The sequence below is a fragment of the Melanotaenia boesemani genome, chromosome 6 (assembly GCF_017639745.1).
Source record: "Melanotaenia boesemani isolate fMelBoe1 chromosome 6, fMelBoe1.pri, whole genome shotgun sequence".
NCBI classification, from domain to species: domain Eukaryota; kingdom Metazoa; phylum Chordata; class Actinopteri; order Atheriniformes; family Melanotaeniidae; genus Melanotaenia; species Melanotaenia boesemani.
Window position 1 is genome coordinate 23617296 of NC_055687.1, and position 21722 is coordinate 23639017.

The following is a 21722-nucleotide window of genomic DNA, read 5'->3' on the forward strand; positions in this document are numbered from 1 at the left end:
TCATTGTCCAACAGACTCATTCTTCTCTGCTGCCAAAAAGAGAGCTTCAGAAAAGTATTCCTTTCTTTTACTATAACATTGTGCAAACGCTCGCCTTCACCATCTCACCTAAAAGCTGACAATGCATTGTACTTTTCACCTCTGTATACGCTATACATAATGTATTATATGTTGTAATTACACCACATTACATACTGTTCATTTTATCTTTTACATTTTTTAATACACTTAACAGCTATCCCTGACTAACGCTTATTATCTAGTCACTATGTTCACATTTTTCTTGATATGTATTTCAAAATGTGATCTTATTCAAACTTTTAGACAGAAACTTTTTGCAGTCTTTGCAGTTTATGCCTTTGTCCACTAGATGGCCTCCAAACATTAGTACAAATTACTATATATATATATGTATATATATATATATATATATATACATATATATATAAATGTGTGTGTGTGTGTGTGTGTGTGTGTGTGTGTGTGTGTGTGTGTGTGTGTGTGTGTGTGTGTGTGTAAAAGAGCTTACTCAAAGAAATGCAGTCTTCAGCAGTGTTATAACAGCAGCTTCATTAACTACCCAGCCAAGCCTACAAATATTTCAGAAAAAGGCTCTGAAGGTTTCAGCCTCTCCTTTGATAACAATATCATCTGGTTATATGAAGAAGCTGTGGGGCCTACCAAAGCATTTGGATAAAAATGATTCAGCACAAAGAAAACTTCAGCACAAAGAAAACCGGAGAATACCTGCAGGAAAAACCGTCAATAATCAAAACCTGCAATCAGTGATATACACACTAGTCCGCTGGTGCTGCAGATACATTATGAAACAATTCAAAAATAGTGTTCCTCTTGACACAAGACAGCAAATAATTTAAGCATTCCAACACCCCCTTTGCATTATGTAATTTTAAAATATAAAGAATCTGGAAAAAATCTGTAAAAGGCCGAAAGCTGCTACAGAGTGGCCCTGAACTTTTGGCCTTTAGACCTCACTCATTTAAAAAAGATGATTGTGTAGTGGCAATTAATCACTGATCCTTGTCGGGACAAAGTGGGTTTTAAAAATCACTTTTTTTATATCATTATATTTACTGAACTTATATATTTTTGTAGAGAAAGGATGAGCTATTTAAACATATAAAGGAACATGTTCCAAATAAAAACAAGTTTTTGACAAACAACTATGTTTCCCTTTAAAACATGATTTTTGTCAACTCCGTCAGACACACTAAGAAGCATACAGTTTTAATTTCTTTCAGTCCAACAAGGCTCCAAACTTCTGAAGTGCACTATGGTTTAGTTACTTTTATATCTAATAAAATCCAATATCGAAACTTAAGCTGTGATTTCACACACTTCTGAAAACTCAGATTTCTAAAGATAGTGATTTTTTTAAACTTAGTTTTTAATTTTTTAATTATAAATAACTATTCCTTAAATAATTAAGACATATGAGGATGTAGAACAGAGGGTGCTTGATTACATAAATGATGTCAACTGAAGAAAGAATAAACATTTTCTTTAAAAAAATTAACAAAACATACATCTGACTATGTTGACAAAAAACTGACAGAGTTGACAAAAATGTGTGTCCATTACTGCTTAATGAACAAATGTGTTACAGATGGATAAGATAATAGATCAAGAACTAACCGGTCCTTGTCTTATATTGAACATAAATTTGTATTTAAATATAAAGAACGGGCTGATAATTACACAGTTTCCAGTGGTCAAAATGACAATAATAGCCTCCTTCCCTTGCCTCCTTCTGAATGAATGAAAATGTACTAGAATAAGACTGTGGAATAAAATTTCCATTTACCTGAGATGATTGGCTGATTTGAAATTTTAAAGGTGCAGTGTGTAGTTTTTGGTTAGATCTAGTGATGAGCTGGGTCCTCTTTGTGGAATTTGCTTGTTTTCCCTGTGCATGCACAGTTCCCTCCTGGTACCCCAGCTTCCTTCCACAGTCCAAAAACATGGAGGTTGTGTGCCTAAATTCTCCCGAGGAATGAGTGTGAGTTGTTATTTGTCTCTGTGTGAAGGCGCTATGATGGACTCTTGATCTGTCCAGGTATACCTGCATTTGCCTTTGCCTCTTACCAGTTTATTTAATCTTACAGTTATTTTAAAAACATTTGAGTGTGCCAACTTAATTGTTTTAACTTGTCTATCATTAAGTGTGTGAAGTAACAGTAACAGACAGTAGCTCTCCAGGCTCTGGATATGTTTCAACTTGCTTTCTTACATCTGATAATGGAGCAACACATATCAGCAGCAGGAACGCCCAGAGCTATTTATAGCTTCTTTTTAGGCCTGTTCACACAATATTGGCATGAACTGGATTTCTGTTACTTCTCTTGTATAAATCATAGAGTTGTTAGATTTGATCATAGATCAATACATGTTACATTTGTGCGCGGTTCATGATAGATTTTTGCTGCTAACAGTCGCCAGTTAATCAGCTGGCTTTGTGCTTTACATGTTATTTATTTACATGTATATATATATATATATATATATATATATATATATATATATATATATATATATATATATATATATATATATATATATGTAAAAAAGGGGAGAACTATATCCATGTTCCTCAAAAGCCCTTACGGTGTTAAAATCAAGCGAATCCAAACGAATCTCAACCCCGCCTCCCAGGTTAACTCCCCCAATGACGACAGCAGAATCCTCCCAATGCGGGGGCTTTGTGGATGGGATCTGTGTGCACAGTCGCGGAGAAAACGTGCATTCATCCCGTGTGAGACACTGACAGCGACAAACAAACCGGGCAGCAGTCGGAGAGCTGCTTTCACAAACGTTACATATAAACAGCGCTACACAAAAAGAAAGGCTTTTAAAGGGACGCACGTGCATGCGTGTATGTGTGTGCAGATATTTGGAGGCTTTCGAGGAATCAAACGCTGCTGATGGAGCTGCTGTTGGTACACTGAGACTTAGGACACTAGTTGGAACCACTGTCACTACTGAATTCAGGTGTATCCTGACATGGAATAATTTACCACATTTATTAAAGGAATCGCTGAGAAACTCATTTTCGCTATCCATGGTGCTCGAAGGGTAAGTAAAATGCGAGGTTTTATATAATTTATAGTCTGAAATCTTCATAATTGATCCCAATCCAGTCGTTATTTTCTAACCAAAATATAAGCTGCTGGTATACATGCCCCCCCCCCCCCCCCCCCCCCCAAAAAAAAAAAAAAAAAAAAAAAATTCAAGGCAGGTCTAATTTCTGATGTGCGTCTCTTGCGTTAGCAGAGGGATGGACCGGATCGGGACCACCATGCAGAAGAAGGCAGCAGAACTGGAGCGGTTGGCAGAGGTGCTTGTCACCGGAGAACAGCTGAGGTGGGTCGGTCAGGCTTTGGTCAGTCTTCTGTTTTTTGTTTGCTTATCGCTGTGTGCTCCCGTTGTCTGAATCAGGAAGTCATGATCGGACATGACATGACTACGAGAAAGAAGTGGGTGTTGGAAGCTAGTTTGACATCTACACCCAGTTTCAGCCTCTCTGCAGCATGTGCAGCCAAACAAAGACATCCACACATGCCCACCCCATCCTCGTGCACACTGCTGCTCTTCACCTATTTAACTTGCTTCATTGTGATATTGCAATCCCGTCTTTTGCAGGATTGCATAACTGTTTGGACCCAGCACACTTCTTTCCCCGCTGTTCTTGTTGCTCCACTAATATAGTGCCCTTTGAGCTGCACAAATCATCCTTATCCAGGTAAACTTATATCATTATCATGCCCTTCCCATTCACCCTATCAGGGAATTATACCAATAACCCTGGCAGTGTTGTTGACATGCTGAACCCTTTGACCTACAGTACTGTACATAAAGAATGGCTCCATAACTGGTATTTGCTGGCTCATGACCTCACCAATGAATAGAGGCTCAGTAGGGAAGCGTGGCACATATTCCTGGAATTTCAACCCCCAACTAAAGTATGAGTAAAAAAATCTTACTGAATAGCGTTTTTTATCATCCTGAATATGAAAATTGGAGTCGACTCTTGTGCCTTTTCCTCAAAATACACACTCATTCTATATGGAAGATTCTCAGAAAGCAACACTTTAAGTAGTTAATACTTTAATACTACACAGTGTGCAGTGTACTCTTGCTTAGCTTCCAAGTGTGTTTCTCTATTTATTATTGCGTGCTGTGTGTGTCAGTGTCCCTGGCACAGCTGTACACTGGAGCTGCCAGCTGGCAGCGTGATTGGTGTGAGTGAACATAGGGTTGCTTGGCGTGGCTGTCCCTGAGTCCTCTGAGATATTGCTGTTCTGGGCGAGAGAGCTTGAGATTACAAAATATAACTCGTCTGTCTCTGTATGCATTTGTTTCTGCCTTCTGCAGATCCTGCTCTTCTCTAGTGAGCCACTCTGGTTTGCTTTGTTAGATTTTCATGAAATATGGGCATTAGTGATGCCATTCTACTGTTCTTCCACTGTGAGATCGACTGTCTCAGAGCTGGGTGGATTGCACAAACTATGATCCAACTCTTCATAAATGACTCAAATTTTCATATTTAGTTAAAATTATTTGTTCATTTTTATGTTATTGATCCTTGAATTTATCTTGTGCAATCAAGGGGCATGATTAGAAATGGTCAGTTTATTATGGCTAAAATGCAAGTCAGTGGTAAACATTGGCTGCATGGTATCGCTATGTCATAGTGTTTGCCTGGACAGGTTAGAATGCTGATATTAGCATTTAGTTGAAAGCACTGTTTTGTCTGAATACAGTCTAACATGGCTGCTAGTGTGGCTATAGACTTGCACTTTTGTTACAGCATACAATAAGAACACACACTGCACAGTTAAATAATCCATGTTCTCCCTCAGTGTTTTACATTTCCTCTGTGATTTAGCTTCATCCTGAGTTGATAGCTCAAACCAAAGCATATCAAGAGAGGCTGAGTAATTGCAAATTGAAGCTTAGACCCAATGTGAAACACAACTTCTATAAAAGCAAGAAGTCAGCTTTATCCACACTTTTTGTTTGTTCATTTTATAAGTCAAGCTTATGGAACATGAGCAACATAGGTCTCGATGGTGATGACGGTGCACTAACTGCATTGATTATCAAGCATTTGTGTCCGTTCATGTTGGATTTTCATATCTCAGAAAAGATCTCTCCCAGGCGCAGGGCTGAAAAGAGCCATCATGTTACAAAGACACATACAGCTGCTGTAGTAAGTCTTGTGACCACCTCATAGTTGTGAATAGACCCTTGTTATATCATGGTGAAATGTGATGGAGAGTGAGGCTTCAGGATGTTTTCAGCCTGCAGCTCAGCTTACTTGGAGTCATTCAGAAATGTACCTGCCTGCCTTTATTTTATTCAACGTTCAACTTGAAAGTGGTTAGTGTGAAACTTTCTGAAGCTGAGCATGGAAGGAGGATGATACAACCTGATAGGATTTTAAGTCACCAAATTATTCAGCTGAGTTTGTTTGCCCATCTTAAGCCTTGGCAATACAATTTGGCCGGCTGTCATTTTTAATCCACTAGCCAGCTGTACACGGACTCAACATGGAGTGAAGCTAGCTAGCTGCAGGAAGCCTGTCTAAAGGCTGTGGTGAGCTGTTTTACAACATTCAGGTTTAGGTAGAGGACACAGGGATAGTGTGAATTGAGTGTGTGGACCAACTGTAGAAGCATTGCAGTTTTTTTGCTATGACCTCTTGTAAATATAGGCACATTATAAATCCCTGAAAATGGTGTCTCAAATACCATCCATGTGCCATAAGGCTAGAATGCAGCTTTTCTGTTTAATTTTATTAAAAAATGTGTTAGGTTCTGGATGTCTTTTATTGAAATCCTGAAGTTCATATTTGGCTTTCTATTCCTAGTCCAGTGTTTATCTTGGAGACCACAACAAGTTATTAAAATTGAAAATGAAATCATAAAGCTTCTTTGTTTTCCAAAGTCTCTTAAAAATACTTAGATGAGAAATAAAGTTACACTGTATGACACATTCCTTCAATAAAAAGCTTTTCTGATTTTCTAGAATCACCAATCAAACACATTTTCTGTCGCTTGTTTGCTTGTTTTCAGGCTGCGCCTCCATGAGGGAAAGGTGATTAAGGATCGGAGGCACCACCTTCGAACTTACCCAAACTGCTTTGTAGCCAAGGAGCTCATTGACTGGCTGATTGAACATAAGGAGGCTTCCGATCGAGATACAGCCATCAAGATCATGCAGAAGCTTTTAGACCAGAGCATCATTCATCATGGTAAGGCTTTGCTATGCATGTGTTTGCAAGGTTAGGTATGATTTTCCATTTGCTTAATGACGAGGGTCCGGCTTGACATTTTCTGGGAACCAGTAGTACGTCTAACTGGATGGTTCTTAATGTCTTCCTGCCAGTTTGGCTCAGACAGCGTCTTACTACCTGCTTCACATTTGACTAGACACCAAAGAAAATAACAGAAAGAAAATACTGCCCTGTTCTCTTCAGAAGATACTTCATCTCAACTTAAACAAGCTTTAGATTAATGGACTAATGATGTTTATCATAGTGACTTATCTATCATCATAGAAACTGTTTTATACAAACAAATAAACTTCCCAGGATCCCATAAAGGGATATTTTTGTTTGTGCAATATTCTTCTGTCATAAATGAACTTCAGGCCATGCAGATGGTCACAACATAAACTGACCCATGTGGCAGCGTGGCCTGTGACACACAGCTGCAATTTCTCAGCTGTTTTCTTTCCATGCTTCACTGTTCCTGGTGTAGACATAACACTTCATACAAACGGGGCCTCTGCTTACTAGACTTTTCTTTTGCACATTTTTGCACAACTTCTCATATATTGTAATGACACCAGTGTTGTATTCATCACTGCTATCAAGATGTATTCCTTTTAAGACAAATTAGACAGATCACAGAAAGCATGCAGCCAACAAGCTGGTAACAAGAAATAAACAAAAAGGTGTCTTTTTTCCTGTTTTTTACAACCTTAAGCAAAACTCTTAGATTATCTTTGTTATCATGAGCTTTATAACAGCCATCTGTGAACAATGTGTAACTCTTGCGGGTGATGAGAACTTAAAACTAAGTTTTTTTCTTTTGGCTCTGTGTTGTTTTCAGTGTGTGACGAGCACCGCGAGTTCAAAGACATGAAGCTGTTTTACCGTTTCAGAAAAGATGATGGCACATTCCCGTTGGACAGTGAAGCCAAGGTCTTCATGCGGGGACAGAGGATTTATGAAAAGTATGAACACATACAAACTCCTGTCATGTTCTATGGTGTAATGCTCTGAGGAGTGAAGTAAGATTTTAGGTTTCCCATTTTAGCATGCAGTTTTGTGATAATAGTGCCACATTTGGCAAAAACATGCTTATTTTCTTTATCATAACCAGAGGTAAGAATGGGAGAAATCATTACCTGTCTTATGTCTGTCTAATAGATAGGCTACTGTATGTTGCCAACAGAAATTAATTTACCTTAGCTAAGCTTAGTTAAGCTTAAATTAAATAGTTGAAGCAGGGGGAAACAATGAGGTGTTTCTAATCTCCGTTTAAGAATAAATAAGAATTCATAGAGAAAAATCTGTCGGTGACAGGAGACGGGCATTCTGGGAAATGATCATATTATGTTAACATGACTCAGTAAGCAAGCTTTAATGCACCTTTTTATCTACAAACATATCTGTAAGCCTGTGCTGGTATCCATGTCATCATGTTCATGTGAAAATAGTGGTGCAACCTGTTTCTAATGCAATGTAGCTAAAGTCTGCTTAAAAGTAGCCAAATGTTGCCAGATGATGTGATACTCATTAGCTTCTTGATGTTGTCACATCACATTCACTCTCTGCTTCGTTCTGCTCACATTCTGCCATACATTTGTTTTCTATTCTGCTATGCTATTTGCTTACATGCTGTATCTAATGCAGCTTTTTGTTTCCGTTGGCAGAGGGTGAAAAAGTTTGCGCTTTAAAAGCAGCAAAATAAGACCATTTAACATTGTGGGGCTTTTTTTTTTTTTTTTATTAGCACAGCATCTTTGGACAAAACTTCCACTCAGTTAAGTTAAGATAACAAATGTGCAGTGATTTTTGGCAGCATTTAGATGTAAAATTATAACTCAAAGTTAGAAATGGTAGCTTACACACATCAGACCATTAAAGCAGGGAAATTTTGCGACTTTCGTCTCTCTGAAGTACCTAAGGTTGATCCCAAAAGTCAGCAGATGTGTTGCTACGGAAAGTGTTGCTGAAGAGATCTGAAAAGTAGCTGAATATGGTGAGAAATTCACTGTTGCAACACTTTGCACACACTAAAAGGAGATACACAAACACTTCAATGATACCCCTTTCCAGAAGAGTCAGTGACATTTTCTATTCTAAAAAATGATGTCCACTTCAAACTGGCTTTGAAATGTCAAACATAATGAATGACTTTTATTGTTACATGGTGTCAAAGGTTGTTTCCAGAAGGTGCTGAATGGAGAAAATAACCCGAAACTGCATTTTTGCCTGGTCTTAGTGCAACAGCATGTCCTTTAACAGTCCAAAAACATTTTTAAGCGCTCCCTTTTTCTGTCACGCTCAAGATGAGCAAGCTCATCATCGCAGCCAAGGTGTTAAATGTCGTAGGGGTTGGAAATGTAGAGGTTCAACACTTGAGATTCCTTTGATAAGATACCTGTAAAACAAGATTCAGGCATCTTTCCAAAGTAACTGTTGCATAAGTAGTTTGTCATACTTGTTACACAAAATATTTATATTTGCAACAAATTAATTCTGTTAAACAACATAATTCATCATTACTGAGAAAACTATCAAACAATCAATGACTGCTTGCAAATTGTAAGATTTTCTCCTTAAAAATAATGATGTAGGCTGCTGATATGACCAGCGGTGACCTTTCAGCTGCCTCACTTTGTGTCTCTTTGCTCTGAGTTACTGTTGTTGTTTTAGCTCTGCTGATTGAGTACACCAGACTTATCAGCATCATTAATTTTTTTAGAAGATATGTATTAATGGTAAAAGGTTTCTATTAGATTAGACTGCATAGCATTGGACTTGCCTGTTCTTTTGGTTTAACTGTGATAAAAACCTGTGGAACTGGCTGAGTCAGAAAATATTTTGGACAAGAGATGACTCATAGCTTTTGTCCCGTGTTTTCTGTAGGGCAACACAAATAAGAATGTTTTTATTTGTCATCAACTTTGTGCTCATTATGTAGTTTTTTTTCAATGATGAAGGAAAGTTTATGTAAAAACACCAAAATCTTCCTGTTGATGAAAACCGTGTTTCTGTGCTTCTCTGAACACACACATGCACACCCACGCTCACACACACCCACACACACCCACACCCACACCCACACACACACACACACACACACACACACACACACACACAAAAACAAAACATTTGTTGCATAAGAGAAGTAGTGCAAGAGGAGACATCTGTCATGTCAGGTCTCACAGCTATGTGTTTATGTAATCACTATAGTGCAGCCCATCACTCAGACACACACATGAATGCCCCCCCCCCCCCCCCCCCCCCCCCACACACACACACACACAGACAGTTTCATGCTTGTGGTTTCTTGCTTGTAAGCTAGAATTGCTTTACAGCTACGTTTAGGGCACAAATAACAGTCCAGTAGCATACAGATGACACGCATCTCCTAGTCTCCTGTGTCCAAGTGCAAAATGCAAACATCTTCCATTGTTTTTATTAGAATATGCTATGAGACATGATATGCTATGAGATATGCTATTAGTTGTATATTTCATCATTAAACAAGGTTAAATCCCTCACATTCTTAAAAAATAATTCATCTTTATTGCCTCACTACTTCAAGTGCTCATGTTACATGTTAAAGTGAACCAGCATGAACAAAACTTTCAGAAGCTATTCATTACTTCATATGCCACAACTCCTGCTGTACATTTTGTACAAAGTCAATAAGCGTACAGTGTGTTGCAAAAAGCAGAGTTCCCTACAGCCTCTATAATATCTATTTTTTTACAGTAGGAAAATAAACATCCCTGTTCACGCATAGATTGATCTCTGATATCTTCATTTGTCCAAAAAAACAAGAACAATGTTCAATAAACAAACCCCAGACAGATGCTGTTTTGATAACAGTTCCTAGGCGACAAACTTGGACAGGGAGGACAATTTAAAGCATTGTTCACAATCTGCTATGTTTATGTGTGTTTAAGTTCCAGGTATAACTTATTTTGTGGGGACATGTTTGTGGTTGAGAATGTAGACAGTGATGACTCCTTAGTAACTAATATGCAGATTGACCCTCACCGCTATCTGCTTAGCTGTGATGTGTACTGCTGCAGACAGTGATTAACTAGAAGTACCCAGAGAGCACAGACCTCTTCCAAGCCATTGTCTTTTTTTTATGCCAGTGATTGTGGGCTTTAGATTTTGAGTTAGAGCCTCTCATAACAAAACTTTCCCTATCTCCCCATAATAAAGAAGCCTTTAAAGCATTCCTGTATCCAGGCAGTGATCTGGTTCACCCCCACAATCTCATCACTTGTTTTTTATTCTATTACTAAAATTTCCTAAAAATCTAATCAAAATCCGTCCATAACATTTGGAGCAACAGACCGACAGGCAAACGCTGCTGAATTTGTGACCTCAGCTTCGGTGGATGTAATAATAGTTATTGTTAAACAAAAGCTAAATGAAAGACTGTGTGGTTGTACAAGACTAGCATTTTTGCTTATGATAATACTGATATATCTATCATAGGATGATGTTAAACAAAAATACCAGTAAACCAATGTATCAGTTTGACTCTATTATTTATTATTTATCAGGAGAATTTTCTGTAAGCCTTATTGGACCAGCTGTAGATACACTCAGTCTGTCAGTGCTGGTATGAAACCATCAGCCTTGTGGTTGAAATTTTACCAATTCTGCTAAATATGATTAAAAATGTAACTTTATTCTGGGTTATATACTTAATTGTTTAGCTTCTTTTCAGAAACTTCAATTTTGTCTGCTAAACACACATTTCTGTTACTTAGTGAGACTTCAGATACAGCATCTATGAGTTACAGCCAGGAAGTTTATTAGTTGTTGTATAAATAAGTTGTTGTTTTTGTGCTTATGCCACGATCTGCATGACTGTTCTACAGTGTTACTGCTTCGCAAGAGTTGTGACTGCAAGACACAACTTTTTTTTTAAAATAAATTCAAGTGTGCATTTGTGTTTTTTACCCACAATCCTGTCAGAGAATATTTTTAGTTTCACAGTGACATTTGATAATTCAGTTGTATGTCTTCTCACTTCCTCATTAAACTCAGCGAAGTCACTGCAGCACTGATACTGATGCTGGTGCTTTGATCTCATGATTCATGAGGTATTTCATTCACTCTCATAAGGTACCACTCACTGCTGGGACATTTTCTATAGATAGAAAATGTTAAAGTTAAAAGACAACAAGAAAACAAAGAATGGTTCTCATTCCCTGGGTCCCATTTAGTCTGAGCTTTTGCCAACTTTTTGGAACTGCAGTGGTTTTGCATGCTTCCACCTCAGACTCAAATTGTATATACTTTAAATGACTGGCAACCATTTCTACTGCATTCTAGACATCCATCAAACTGGGCTGTTTGGTTTTTGAAGTCAGGCAAATGCTGACAGAAAAGACAGAAAGAGAGAGTAACACAATCCTGGCTTCCTAAAAACCTCATTGCTGAGCTTTAACTTGCAGTGGCTGCTCTTTATATCTGAAAATAGTTATATTATTTTCACATGACTGTCGAAAGTCATGATAATAATGATAGTAAAAAGAAAAAAAGAGTACAAGGTTATTGACAGTGGAGGTTTTACCATAAACGTTTTGGGTCTTAGGTTAGATTAGCCCGAGACAGTAGTTTTAATTTGTTCTTAGGGTCCTGATAAGTATTGCTATCATTCATTTGTTGCTCCATTAGGCATTAGTTAGAAGCTATCGAAGGTTGTAAATGAGATTAAAGACTGAAAATACATTTCAATTTGATAAAAAGTTATATTCCATTAAAGGCCCATGTTTACAACAGCCGCTTTTCATCTGCTGGTTTTTAAGTACCATTTAGAAGATTTGGGGTAACTGGGGGAAGATTTTCATTCATGCGCATTAAAGTATATTTAACTTGTAGTGTTTGTTTGTTTTTTTTTTGTTTTTTTTTGGTGAATACTTAATCCCCAATTGGAGGAATGCGGCAAAGATTAAGATGATGTGACTACTTGAGTAACAGTATACTCAGGGTCTTCCCAGGTATGATGTAATATCCCATTTATTCTCATAGATTAAAGTAATTCCTGAGGAGGAGTGCTTTCTCTTTTGCATCCTGTGGATGTCCACAGTTTTTGTTGCTTTTCTTCCTCCAGATTTGTCTAGTTTATGAGCTTCCAGCTAGTCAGTGAAAACATAATATAATTTGTACTTTTGCAGCTTGTGAGAAGATCACTGTAGAGTGGCTTCGCTAGTAAATGGAAACCTGACTATTGTGTGTCTACTGCACTGTATTGTGTAATAGAAATGCAAACAGTAAATATCATTAAGCTGCTTGTCTGGTTGTTATAGGTTGTCAAGCATCATGGAGGAATAGAAGTGGTTTTGGATTAGGTTAAGTGTTGAGTTTCCTTGCATTTTGGTCATTATTGTGCTAATATCAAACCCACAAGCCAACAAAGCCCAACAAAAGAAAATAACGATGTTATAACCATACAGGCATTTAACACCTCCTTTAATCACTCTCTTATAATTAGAAAAATACTGTATCTATATTATGACTATATTTTAGTCATAATATAGATACTGCAGTAATAATACTCAGTGAAACTGGGCGGCCGTCCTCTCTGGTTAAGCAAAAAATATGCATTGCATTGAAGAAATTTAGTTTAAAGCTTTTAAGCTATAATTCTAGTGTGTATCAATTCAGTAATATTAAATGGTAATGTAGAGGAGAAGCGACTTAATTTTCTCCTCTCCAGCTCTTCTTAGTTATAGCCTAAATATAGAAATTACTTAGACTCTGTTAAATAATTAAAGTAAAAAGCTTAAGAGAAACTCCACATTCAGCTTCTTCCATTTAAACCCTCTGTGACTTGAATTCACATGCCCCCTTAGTGACCCTTAAATTCACATTATTACAGCTGAAAGTTGTTGCAAGGTATAATCAGTGCAGTCAGGTATCTTGGAACATCTTGTCCATTTCTTTCACTGTGTATTAAGATGGCCCTTAATGTGAGCCATAGCTGTTGTTCTGCTAAATCTCCCAATCCATCAAATTTTGACAGCCAAATAAGTTGTGTGTTCTTTGGTTTGTTGACTTTAAAACTGCTCTGGGTGTGCACCTCGGGCCATTTTCTTGTTCTATTTTTTACTCAACTCAAGACTGAAATTTGAGGAAGACAGTATGACCTTTGGACTGAATTTAATGAGGGCATAGTTGCACTCATAAGTTGTAGGCCTCCAGCCTTTTCTGAATTGTTAGCAGTGTAATGAACCACACTGAGAAGATGGCAAAAAAGTGCTCAGGAGAATTCAAAGCTTGTTGCAGAGAGGAAGCTTTTTACATACTCCACATGATTTAGGTTTCATTTAGTTTAATTGAATTTATTAGGACCCCATTTCAGCTTAGATACAACAGTTCTTGCTTCTTTTCCATTAATGGTTTTGACTTTCATGTCCTGTATCCAACTAATTATTACTGCCTGTGCCAAAGTAAAGCCGCTTGCTGAATAGACTGATTAATGTAAATTGTGCTTTAGATTACCAGCATGAACACAGCCGGCTGTTTTTGTGAAAAATATATGGTTTTGCTTTATGGAGGGTTTGATGAAGAAAATGTTCTCTTTCTCCAACCAGCAGATAAAATAAGTTCAAAGACAAAAACAAGGCACTAAGATGCGCATTTAAAGCTCATGAATAGATACAATTTTGTTGTTTTTTTTGTTCAAACTAAAAAAAAAAAATTGTACAATGACAGTTTGGCTTCAAACAGCAGCATTTGGCTGGCAACAAGCCGCCACTGGATACTCTAGCTCAGGGGTCACTACCTCTAGTCCTCGAGGGCTACCTTTCTGCAGGTTTTAGTGTTTCCCTTGTACAACACACCTGATTCAAATGAAATGGTTCTCCACCAACTTCTTAACAACTTCATCGTCAGCCTGTTAATGATCCATTGATGTGAGTCAGGTGTGTTGCAGCAGGGAAACACTATAACATGCAGGGTGGTAGCCCTCGAGGATCGGAGTTGTGACCCCTGCTCTAGCCTTCCACAGATACAAACTCATCTCTGCTTAAGTTAATAAAGTTTTAAAGATAATCTGTTCACTGTCAGACATGCAGACAGCACTGGTTCCTCTTCATCCTGTTTGAACTAGTCTAATTAGGTCAGTGGCTGTAGAGGGTTCTTACCCTGGAGCTTAATACTGTACCTTCATCTTTATGATGTGTCCTTACTAGACAATTTTTATTTTTCAGTCAATTAAATATCCTTCAAATTGTATAAATGTCTGAGGTAAAATGTGTAAGTTGTTGACTGTGAATAATAGTTAATAAAAGTAATAATAGAGTGTTGGAGAGTCTCTAATGTTGTGGTTCACTGCAGTGCTACCACAGAGGGCAGTGCCCTCTGGTCACATCGTTTCTGACATGTCTTCTTTGTCTCTTTTTATAGTTTAAACACGTAGATGATGGTGCTTCAGTGTAAATCTTTTTTTAATAGAAAGACAGAGTGAAAGACTCAGCAAATCTATTCTTTGCAGATGTTTACTTCCTTTTGTTTCTCTGAGTTTGTCACGCAGTGCCTTTCAGAAGAGACCCTACAGGCCAACATGAAACGGTAAACATCTACTGTTTTGAGGCAGATATCTGACACTTTACATGCAGTTACATCGAGTCAGTCCAGTCAAGCCCCTATTAGTAGATCTAGAAGTTCATTTTTGTGTAATTGCCTTGTAATTGTGCAATCGTTTTGGTCTTAGAGGTTTGGAGAATAACATGAACTTAGTTTTAAGAGTCACTTTCAGTCATCTACTTATCTGGTTGAACTGCCAATTTGGAGTGTAGTTACAGTGCAGCAGTCATACAGATTACAGAGTGGGGAAATAGGCAGATTCTGAAGTTTTTGTGTTTTGGAAATTCCAAACAAAAAGTTCAGTGATGTGTTCTTGGTGTGGAAGCAAAGCCAAAGGGACCTGTAAAATGAATTTTTAAACATATTTATGTTTCTATTACAATAAACGTTACACTGTTAATGCTAATTCAGAAACCATGTTTTCTATTTTCTGAACATATTTCCAGTCTGCACAAAGCCAAACTTTAAACATCAAATTAATATTGAGTTTTTTCTTTTGTTTTGTTTTTGTTTTTTTCCCCCCTCTCTACAGGTTGATGAACACAGAAAATAACATATTACAGACCCGAGAAGAGGAAGGCGAGTCTTTTGAGAGGACACTAGTGGCTTCAGAGTTCATCGACTGGCTGCTGCAGGAGGGGGAGATGCCGACCAGGGAGGAGGCTGAGCAGCTGGGACGAAGGCTGCTTGAACATGGAATCATTCAGCATGGTGAGGACAAGTTTTACTCTCTACACTGACTGATCCAGAAAAGATGAAATGCAACACATAATCAGTATTTGTTATCAATGAAAAAGAGCAAGGTGTGTCACATTTTAATCCTTCTTGCAAAAAAAGATAACTTTGGTGGTGCAGCTTTCTATTTCTCTCAGTGCTGGAAATGGTGTGTATAGGTAGTTTGTAGCTCCTTTTTTTTTAGCTTTCCAGTCCATATTTGACAACTTTGTTACTTCTCACTGCTCCCATCAGTATCAGGCTGCTGTTTTTAGGGAACAAACTTGGATAAATAGAAGTATGTGTCTTGTTTCAAACAGCAGAGAGTTGTGAATCAGGAGTCGCGACTTAGAATGAGTTTTTTTCTAATAGCTGAATTTTTGTATTAACAATTTCAGTTCACTATATAAAATGAAAGTTGTTTACTATAATTTTTTATTGTGTCAACAAATTAAAAAAGTGTCAATATGTAGTTCATGAAATAATTAGCACATACTTTAAAAAATGAAAATAGTGTTACCCTTTGCTGCATCTGGTACAAACGGCTTTGGCTGCTGACAGATTGATGAGCTGTAAAAAGATCCAGAGCTTTGCAGCTCAATCCACTCCCCTTTAAAGTGGAGACCCCAACTTTATACAGCTATAATAATAATAATAATAATAATAATAATAATAATAATAATAATAATAATAATAATAATAATAATAATAATAGTAGTAGTAATAATAATAATAATAATAATAATAATAATAGTAATAATAATAATAATGTATTTATAAACAGATCCAGAGACAGAAGAAACTCCTTCCACTAGTTGATTTGATTAAGGTAAAAACCACAAGACCAGACAATTGACATTGACAAGCTGCCCACAAGATAGTTTTGGTACACAAAACAGAGCATTTCATCCCTTTCTGTGACAATAATTAAAGTCAAGACAGCCCAGATAAGTTTGGGTTTTATAAGGAGTAAATAGAGAAGTTTGATCCTTTTCTGCATTTCCATCTAGTCAGATTTTACTATGAGCTTTAAATTTTTTCTTGGTTTATTTTAGTGTCTTCTACATAAAAGTGACCCTACAGAGTAAAATAATATCCTGTCTGAATCAATCTACAGAGGAGCGATGGTGGCCTGTGACAGGCTGCTAGGTAGTGTGGTGGTTAGTTGGATCACAGCAAGAAGGTTCAGTCTTGGCTGGAGTCTTTCTATGTGGAGTTTATGTTCTCCCTGTGTATGATTGACTTCTTCCCACTGTCCACAAACAAAGAACAAAACATGTTAATTGGTGATTCTATACTGACTCTAAAGTGAATGTTAGTGACCCCAAATAGGATAAAACAGAAGAAAATGGATAGATGAACAGACCTGCAAGTCACCTAATAGGAAATACAATTAGGCGTGGTATGAGGCTGTTCTATTCAAACATTTTGCATTTCTGTAACTATACCCAGAAGAACTCAGCAGGAACATGAGGTCATGGTCCCTCACATCCCACGCAGCTTTGTGTCCAGCTTTGTGTCTAAAATAACATTATAGGAACTGGAGATCTTTACAATAATGACTCTTCAATGTTGATTTTACCTCATTGTTGGGAGGATTTTACCACTGGCTGAAAGGAGCAACTTTCCATCTCCTGCATGTCATCTCCTGAGGGCTCAGGCCCCCCGTCTTTAAATCCTAGAGACATCTCTGACATGGTATAATGAGGCAAATATTGTTGCCAATCTTAGCTTCTATTTACTTAGTACAATGAATTTGTAAGGACTTAATGCCTTTTTATTATCTTATGTGATACTTAAATCATTAGAACTGAAATGGGTCTTGCCTTTTATTTGCATGACTATGTTTAATGTAAGCTACATTAGCTTTGCTCTTTTGTGTTTGAAAACTGATAACTGTTGAAGAGATATAATTATAGCTTACTCTCAGATGTGAAACAGATACATGTGCATTTAATTCTGGTTTTCTAAAAACAAAACAAACAAAAAAACCCCTTTAGTCTGGACCTGCAGTAATGTTTAACAAAAAGGAGACACGTTTCGTCAATTGAGCATAACAGAAGAGTATACAAGGATCTTACCAGGACTATAGTTTATCTTTCTGTAAAAGTATCTACTAACTAGAACAGAAATTAAGTTAATATGGCCAGTGGGTACCTGAAGACTTTGATATAGAAACTGTGTTAGTTTGTTCCTAAACCTCATTACTGCTCTTTTTGGATCCTAGCCAATCTGCACTGGTTAGACCAGAACCTTAACCAGAACAGTCTGATTAGGGTTCACCTCATATCTCATTCTGGTTGTATTGACCTGACCTGCCTCAGGGTGCTTTCCAGAATCAGTGCAGAGTGATAAACACAAGGAGAATGAGATCTAAATGTCAGAAGCATCAAGAGGTCATCAGATTGTTGCATTCTTGGCCTGAAAACACACCTTCCTTGTTGTTTATGACTATGGTTTTATGTCAGTTAAGCATATTTATATAAAACACTTCTACCTTTTACCTGAGTAAAATATTGGAAAAATTGTCACTAAAATAACAGTACAGCAACATATATAGCAATAGCATGCAAAGTCATTGCAGTGTGCATAGTCTTCGTATTATTTTTAGTATTTGACCATTACTACTACATTATAAAACATATAAACCTGGCTGAGGTACTCAAATCTGGTACATCATCTTAGATCACTTTTTGGCTGTTAAATAATAAGGAAGTATAACAAATGCATTCAGTACTGCTATAAAACAGAAAATACTTCCAGCAGCTACTTGTTTAGAAGGAGAAATTTCTTCATTTATGAATTTACCTTCAATGCACACCCCCAATTTAAAGGCAAAATGAGTTTAACCTGACAAGTGAAAACAGCAAAGCCATCAGTAATCAGGTAGAGTCAGATACTTTGGGGTTTATTTTGCACATTTTTGTTCACTTTAGCAGAATGTTTGTGTTTCTGCTTTGTGTCCAGAGCAATCAAATGCATTAGAAGCAGGTGTGAATATCTGCTGCCGACAGAATTGGCACCTATTGTCTGAAAGCTGTTTGAGCTGTGTTACAGGGCCTCTGTTGTTGATCGCTTACTTGTAGAGTCTGTCCTACAGTTGTTGTTATTCTCCTCTTGTGCAGCCTGTCTGTGACTCTTCATGCTTGACATTTTGTGGAACAATGGATCCTGAATGAGTTTCTGTTGGGCCGCTGCATGACAGAAAATTACATTTGCAGCTGTCTGCAGAAAGGTCAGCTGGCTTCAGTGATAAAGATTTTTGATGGTTTGACTATATTGGTTTAAATTTCACGTGTTTCACATGTCCTGTCTTGGGTTATAAAGACAAAGGATGCACCAATTGATCACCAGTTATTATAATTGGATCAATTTTCAGGTGATTTCCTAAATCACATCGCATATAGATTGGAGAAATCAAGACTTTTCCCTGGTCCATGCATATACTATTCATATAGTGGGTCAACATTTGCTGACAACAAACCTGAAACCTTTATTCTTTTGTTGAAAGAACTGACTGACTGAATGGTTTCCTACAGAAGGAAGAGAGCAAGAAAAATATGAATGTAGGGATGGTAGATCATGTGATAGTTATTTCTGCTTTTCCTATTCAGTCTCAATGGCTCTCATCACACAGTAGGTCCATCTGTTCTGCCTTCCTCTTACTCAACCCCCCACCCCCCATCCCCCCTGCTCTCCAGAGCTGTAGTAGTGCTGAGCATCTCCACAGCAGTGGAATGTGGTGATGTAATACACACAGCAGTGCTGTGTGTTATCACTTTAATTTATTAATGTGATACTGAACCGGCTCTTCCTGCTAGCCTCATCCTCCCTCAGGAAATAAGCTCTTATGGCATATAGATGATTTGCAGATGTTGTATTATTGTATTACACAAAGGATGATCAGTCAAAATAATTTACTTGTTTAGGTGATGTTTGCTCAGACTTGCAGCTGCTACTGAAGATACATTAAAAAGAGAATAGAGAGTATGGTCCCAGTGAGTTCACATTTCTGCTTTTTTTTAAAGGTTGCAGCCACACATTCACACATGTAATGTATGGAGGATCTGGACTCACCCTCTTTGTGTTGGGTGCTTGTGTTCTCTTCTTTATCTAAAGAGAGAGAGAGAGAGAGAGAGAGAGAGAGAGAGAGAGAGAGAGAGACCTTTAGAAGAATCCACAAAAACTGCACCCTTAAGAAAAGTTTTGATGTTTTCTTTTCTAGATTATATTTCAATGGATGTTTATTACTGTTCCTGCATTTCACCCTTTTTTATTTCCTGCATTTAATTCTCTATCTTTGATTGTCTGTCTTTAGTCACCAATAAGCATCACTTTGTAGACGGGCCTCTCCTCTACCAGTTCCGTATGAACTTCCGGCGACGGCGACGACTCATCGAGCTTCTTCATGAGCGCAGCCGGAGCATCCCTGAGAGCCACGACAGCCCCTTCTGTCTCCGAAAACAACCTTCGGATGGAGGCAACACCAGCTTCCTCTCAGGTAGAGTATAATATGCATTTTATATAGGTGCATTATAATGTATGTATTTTTTTTTATTACCAAAAACAGGAAAAAAAATATATAAGATTTGCTGATTTTGAAAAAAGCCATAAATGTGACAATATGTTGTAAATGTTCGTTGAGACAGCAGTTTGATTATAAAGGCTCTAAACTGCTCCTGTTATTGCTTCCTGAACAGTGACACATTTACCACGTTTGTCTTATCTCCTGTTGGCACATATACCAAACCAGACATTCACACACAATAACCAGTGTCCTTGGTTGCATCTGCTGTATAAAGATAACAGAGTCCTGTTTGTGTTGCCAGCCAGGATAACACTATAAAACGTGCTCGAATTTATCAGCATATTTCCAAAACATACCTCACTATTGCTCGAACTTTTGATGTTGTTTGTTCCAGTGTTACACTGTGTAATGAGAATGTTCTGGGGCAAAGGTTATTTCCATTTTTCACTTATGAATATTTTAAATTAACTCTAAAAATTGTACAAAAATGTCAAATAATTTTACAAGGATGTGTTTGAGGTATCCTACAGTTATCTGTAAGAAGTAGATATGAAAACCTTCAGTCAACTTTAGTTTTTGATTAACCTGATTTAGAGATGCTTTTTGTCAGCGTGACATCTTTTGCAGGTACTTGCGTAAATACAGGAGATAACATGCTTACCTCACAATAATGCCATAAAATAATTTAAATGAACAAACAGTGGTGACAAAGTTAGTAGTATACAGAACTTTAGTTACAATTGTTGAAAGTGAAATGATAGTTTTTGTTTTGCATATTTTTTATTGGGAAAAAAAAAGCCCTCATAATGTTCAGCATAGTTCCAGACCTTAATTAAGTCATCGGGGCTTATCCTGACAATCATGGACTCCTCTCAGCATAAGCATGTCTTCCTAAATGAAAGTAAGTGATGTCAAAGTAGGAGGAGGTCATAAGTAGATGGCAAAGAGTTTTCTGGAAGCAAGTTTCTTTTTTCATAACGTGATAGATTAAGGCAGTTAACAGAAACGGTGGAGGTCAACCTGAGGTTTGCTAGACCAAAACTTCCCAAGAAAACTGCAATAAAAGCCCATGAAAAAAGAAGATATAGAAGACAACAAATATCATCAAAAGATGCAAGTTGATAGTTTCGCCTTGGCCCAAATATTCCCCCAATCATCATCTGTAAACATGTGTAAAATGTGATGGAAAGTATTTAAAAGCCGTTAATGATGACTAACCGTGCAGGGTGTCCACCCTTTAAATTGTGCCTTTTTGGGAACTACGTCATTGTTTACTCGTTTATTTAGTCACCTTGACATTTTTTATATTTTGACCAGCATGTGATCTATAGGTTTTCCCCACATCACTTTCTTTTTGAGTCTAATATTTTGTGTATCCTTGTTTCAGTGAGTCCCACTAAAGAGATAAAGGTGGTTGTTGGAGCTCGACGGAGCAGCATGAGCAGCAGTTGTGGCAGCAGTGGTTATTACAGCAGCAGTCCAACACTCAGCAGCAGTCCACCCGTCCTCTGCAACCCGAAATCTGGTAATGGATAAGTTTGGATGTAAAACTGGAATGATAAAGTTGAAGGAGATGTGCCCTTTTTCACAACTAGACACACT

General features: G+C 37.5%; 1 protein-coding gene across 2 annotated transcripts in view; it reads left to right on the forward strand.

Moving 5' to 3' along the window:
• Positions 1-2740: 2740 nt before the first annotated feature.
• Positions 2741-21722, forward strand: part of deptor (DEP domain containing MTOR-interacting protein) — a 29157-nt gene continuing 10175 nt past the window's right edge. Inside the window, exons 1-7 of one of the 2 annotated variants that reach the window (XM_041987683.1) lie at positions 2741-3093; positions 3289-3381; positions 6096-6274; positions 7137-7260; positions 15411-15589; positions 19911-20093; positions 21508-21645. In XM_041987683.1, the coding sequence (XP_041843617.1) occupies positions 2888-3093; positions 3289-3381; positions 6096-6274; positions 7137-7260; positions 15411-15589; positions 19911-20093; positions 21508-21645 (1102 nt within the window). In that variant the 5' untranslated portion in view covers positions 2741-2887. The remainder of the gene's footprint in view (positions 3094-3288; positions 3382-6095; positions 6275-7136; positions 7261-15410; positions 15590-19910; positions 20094-21507; positions 21646-21722) is intronic. The other variant, XM_041987684.1, reaches the window with a different exon arrangement.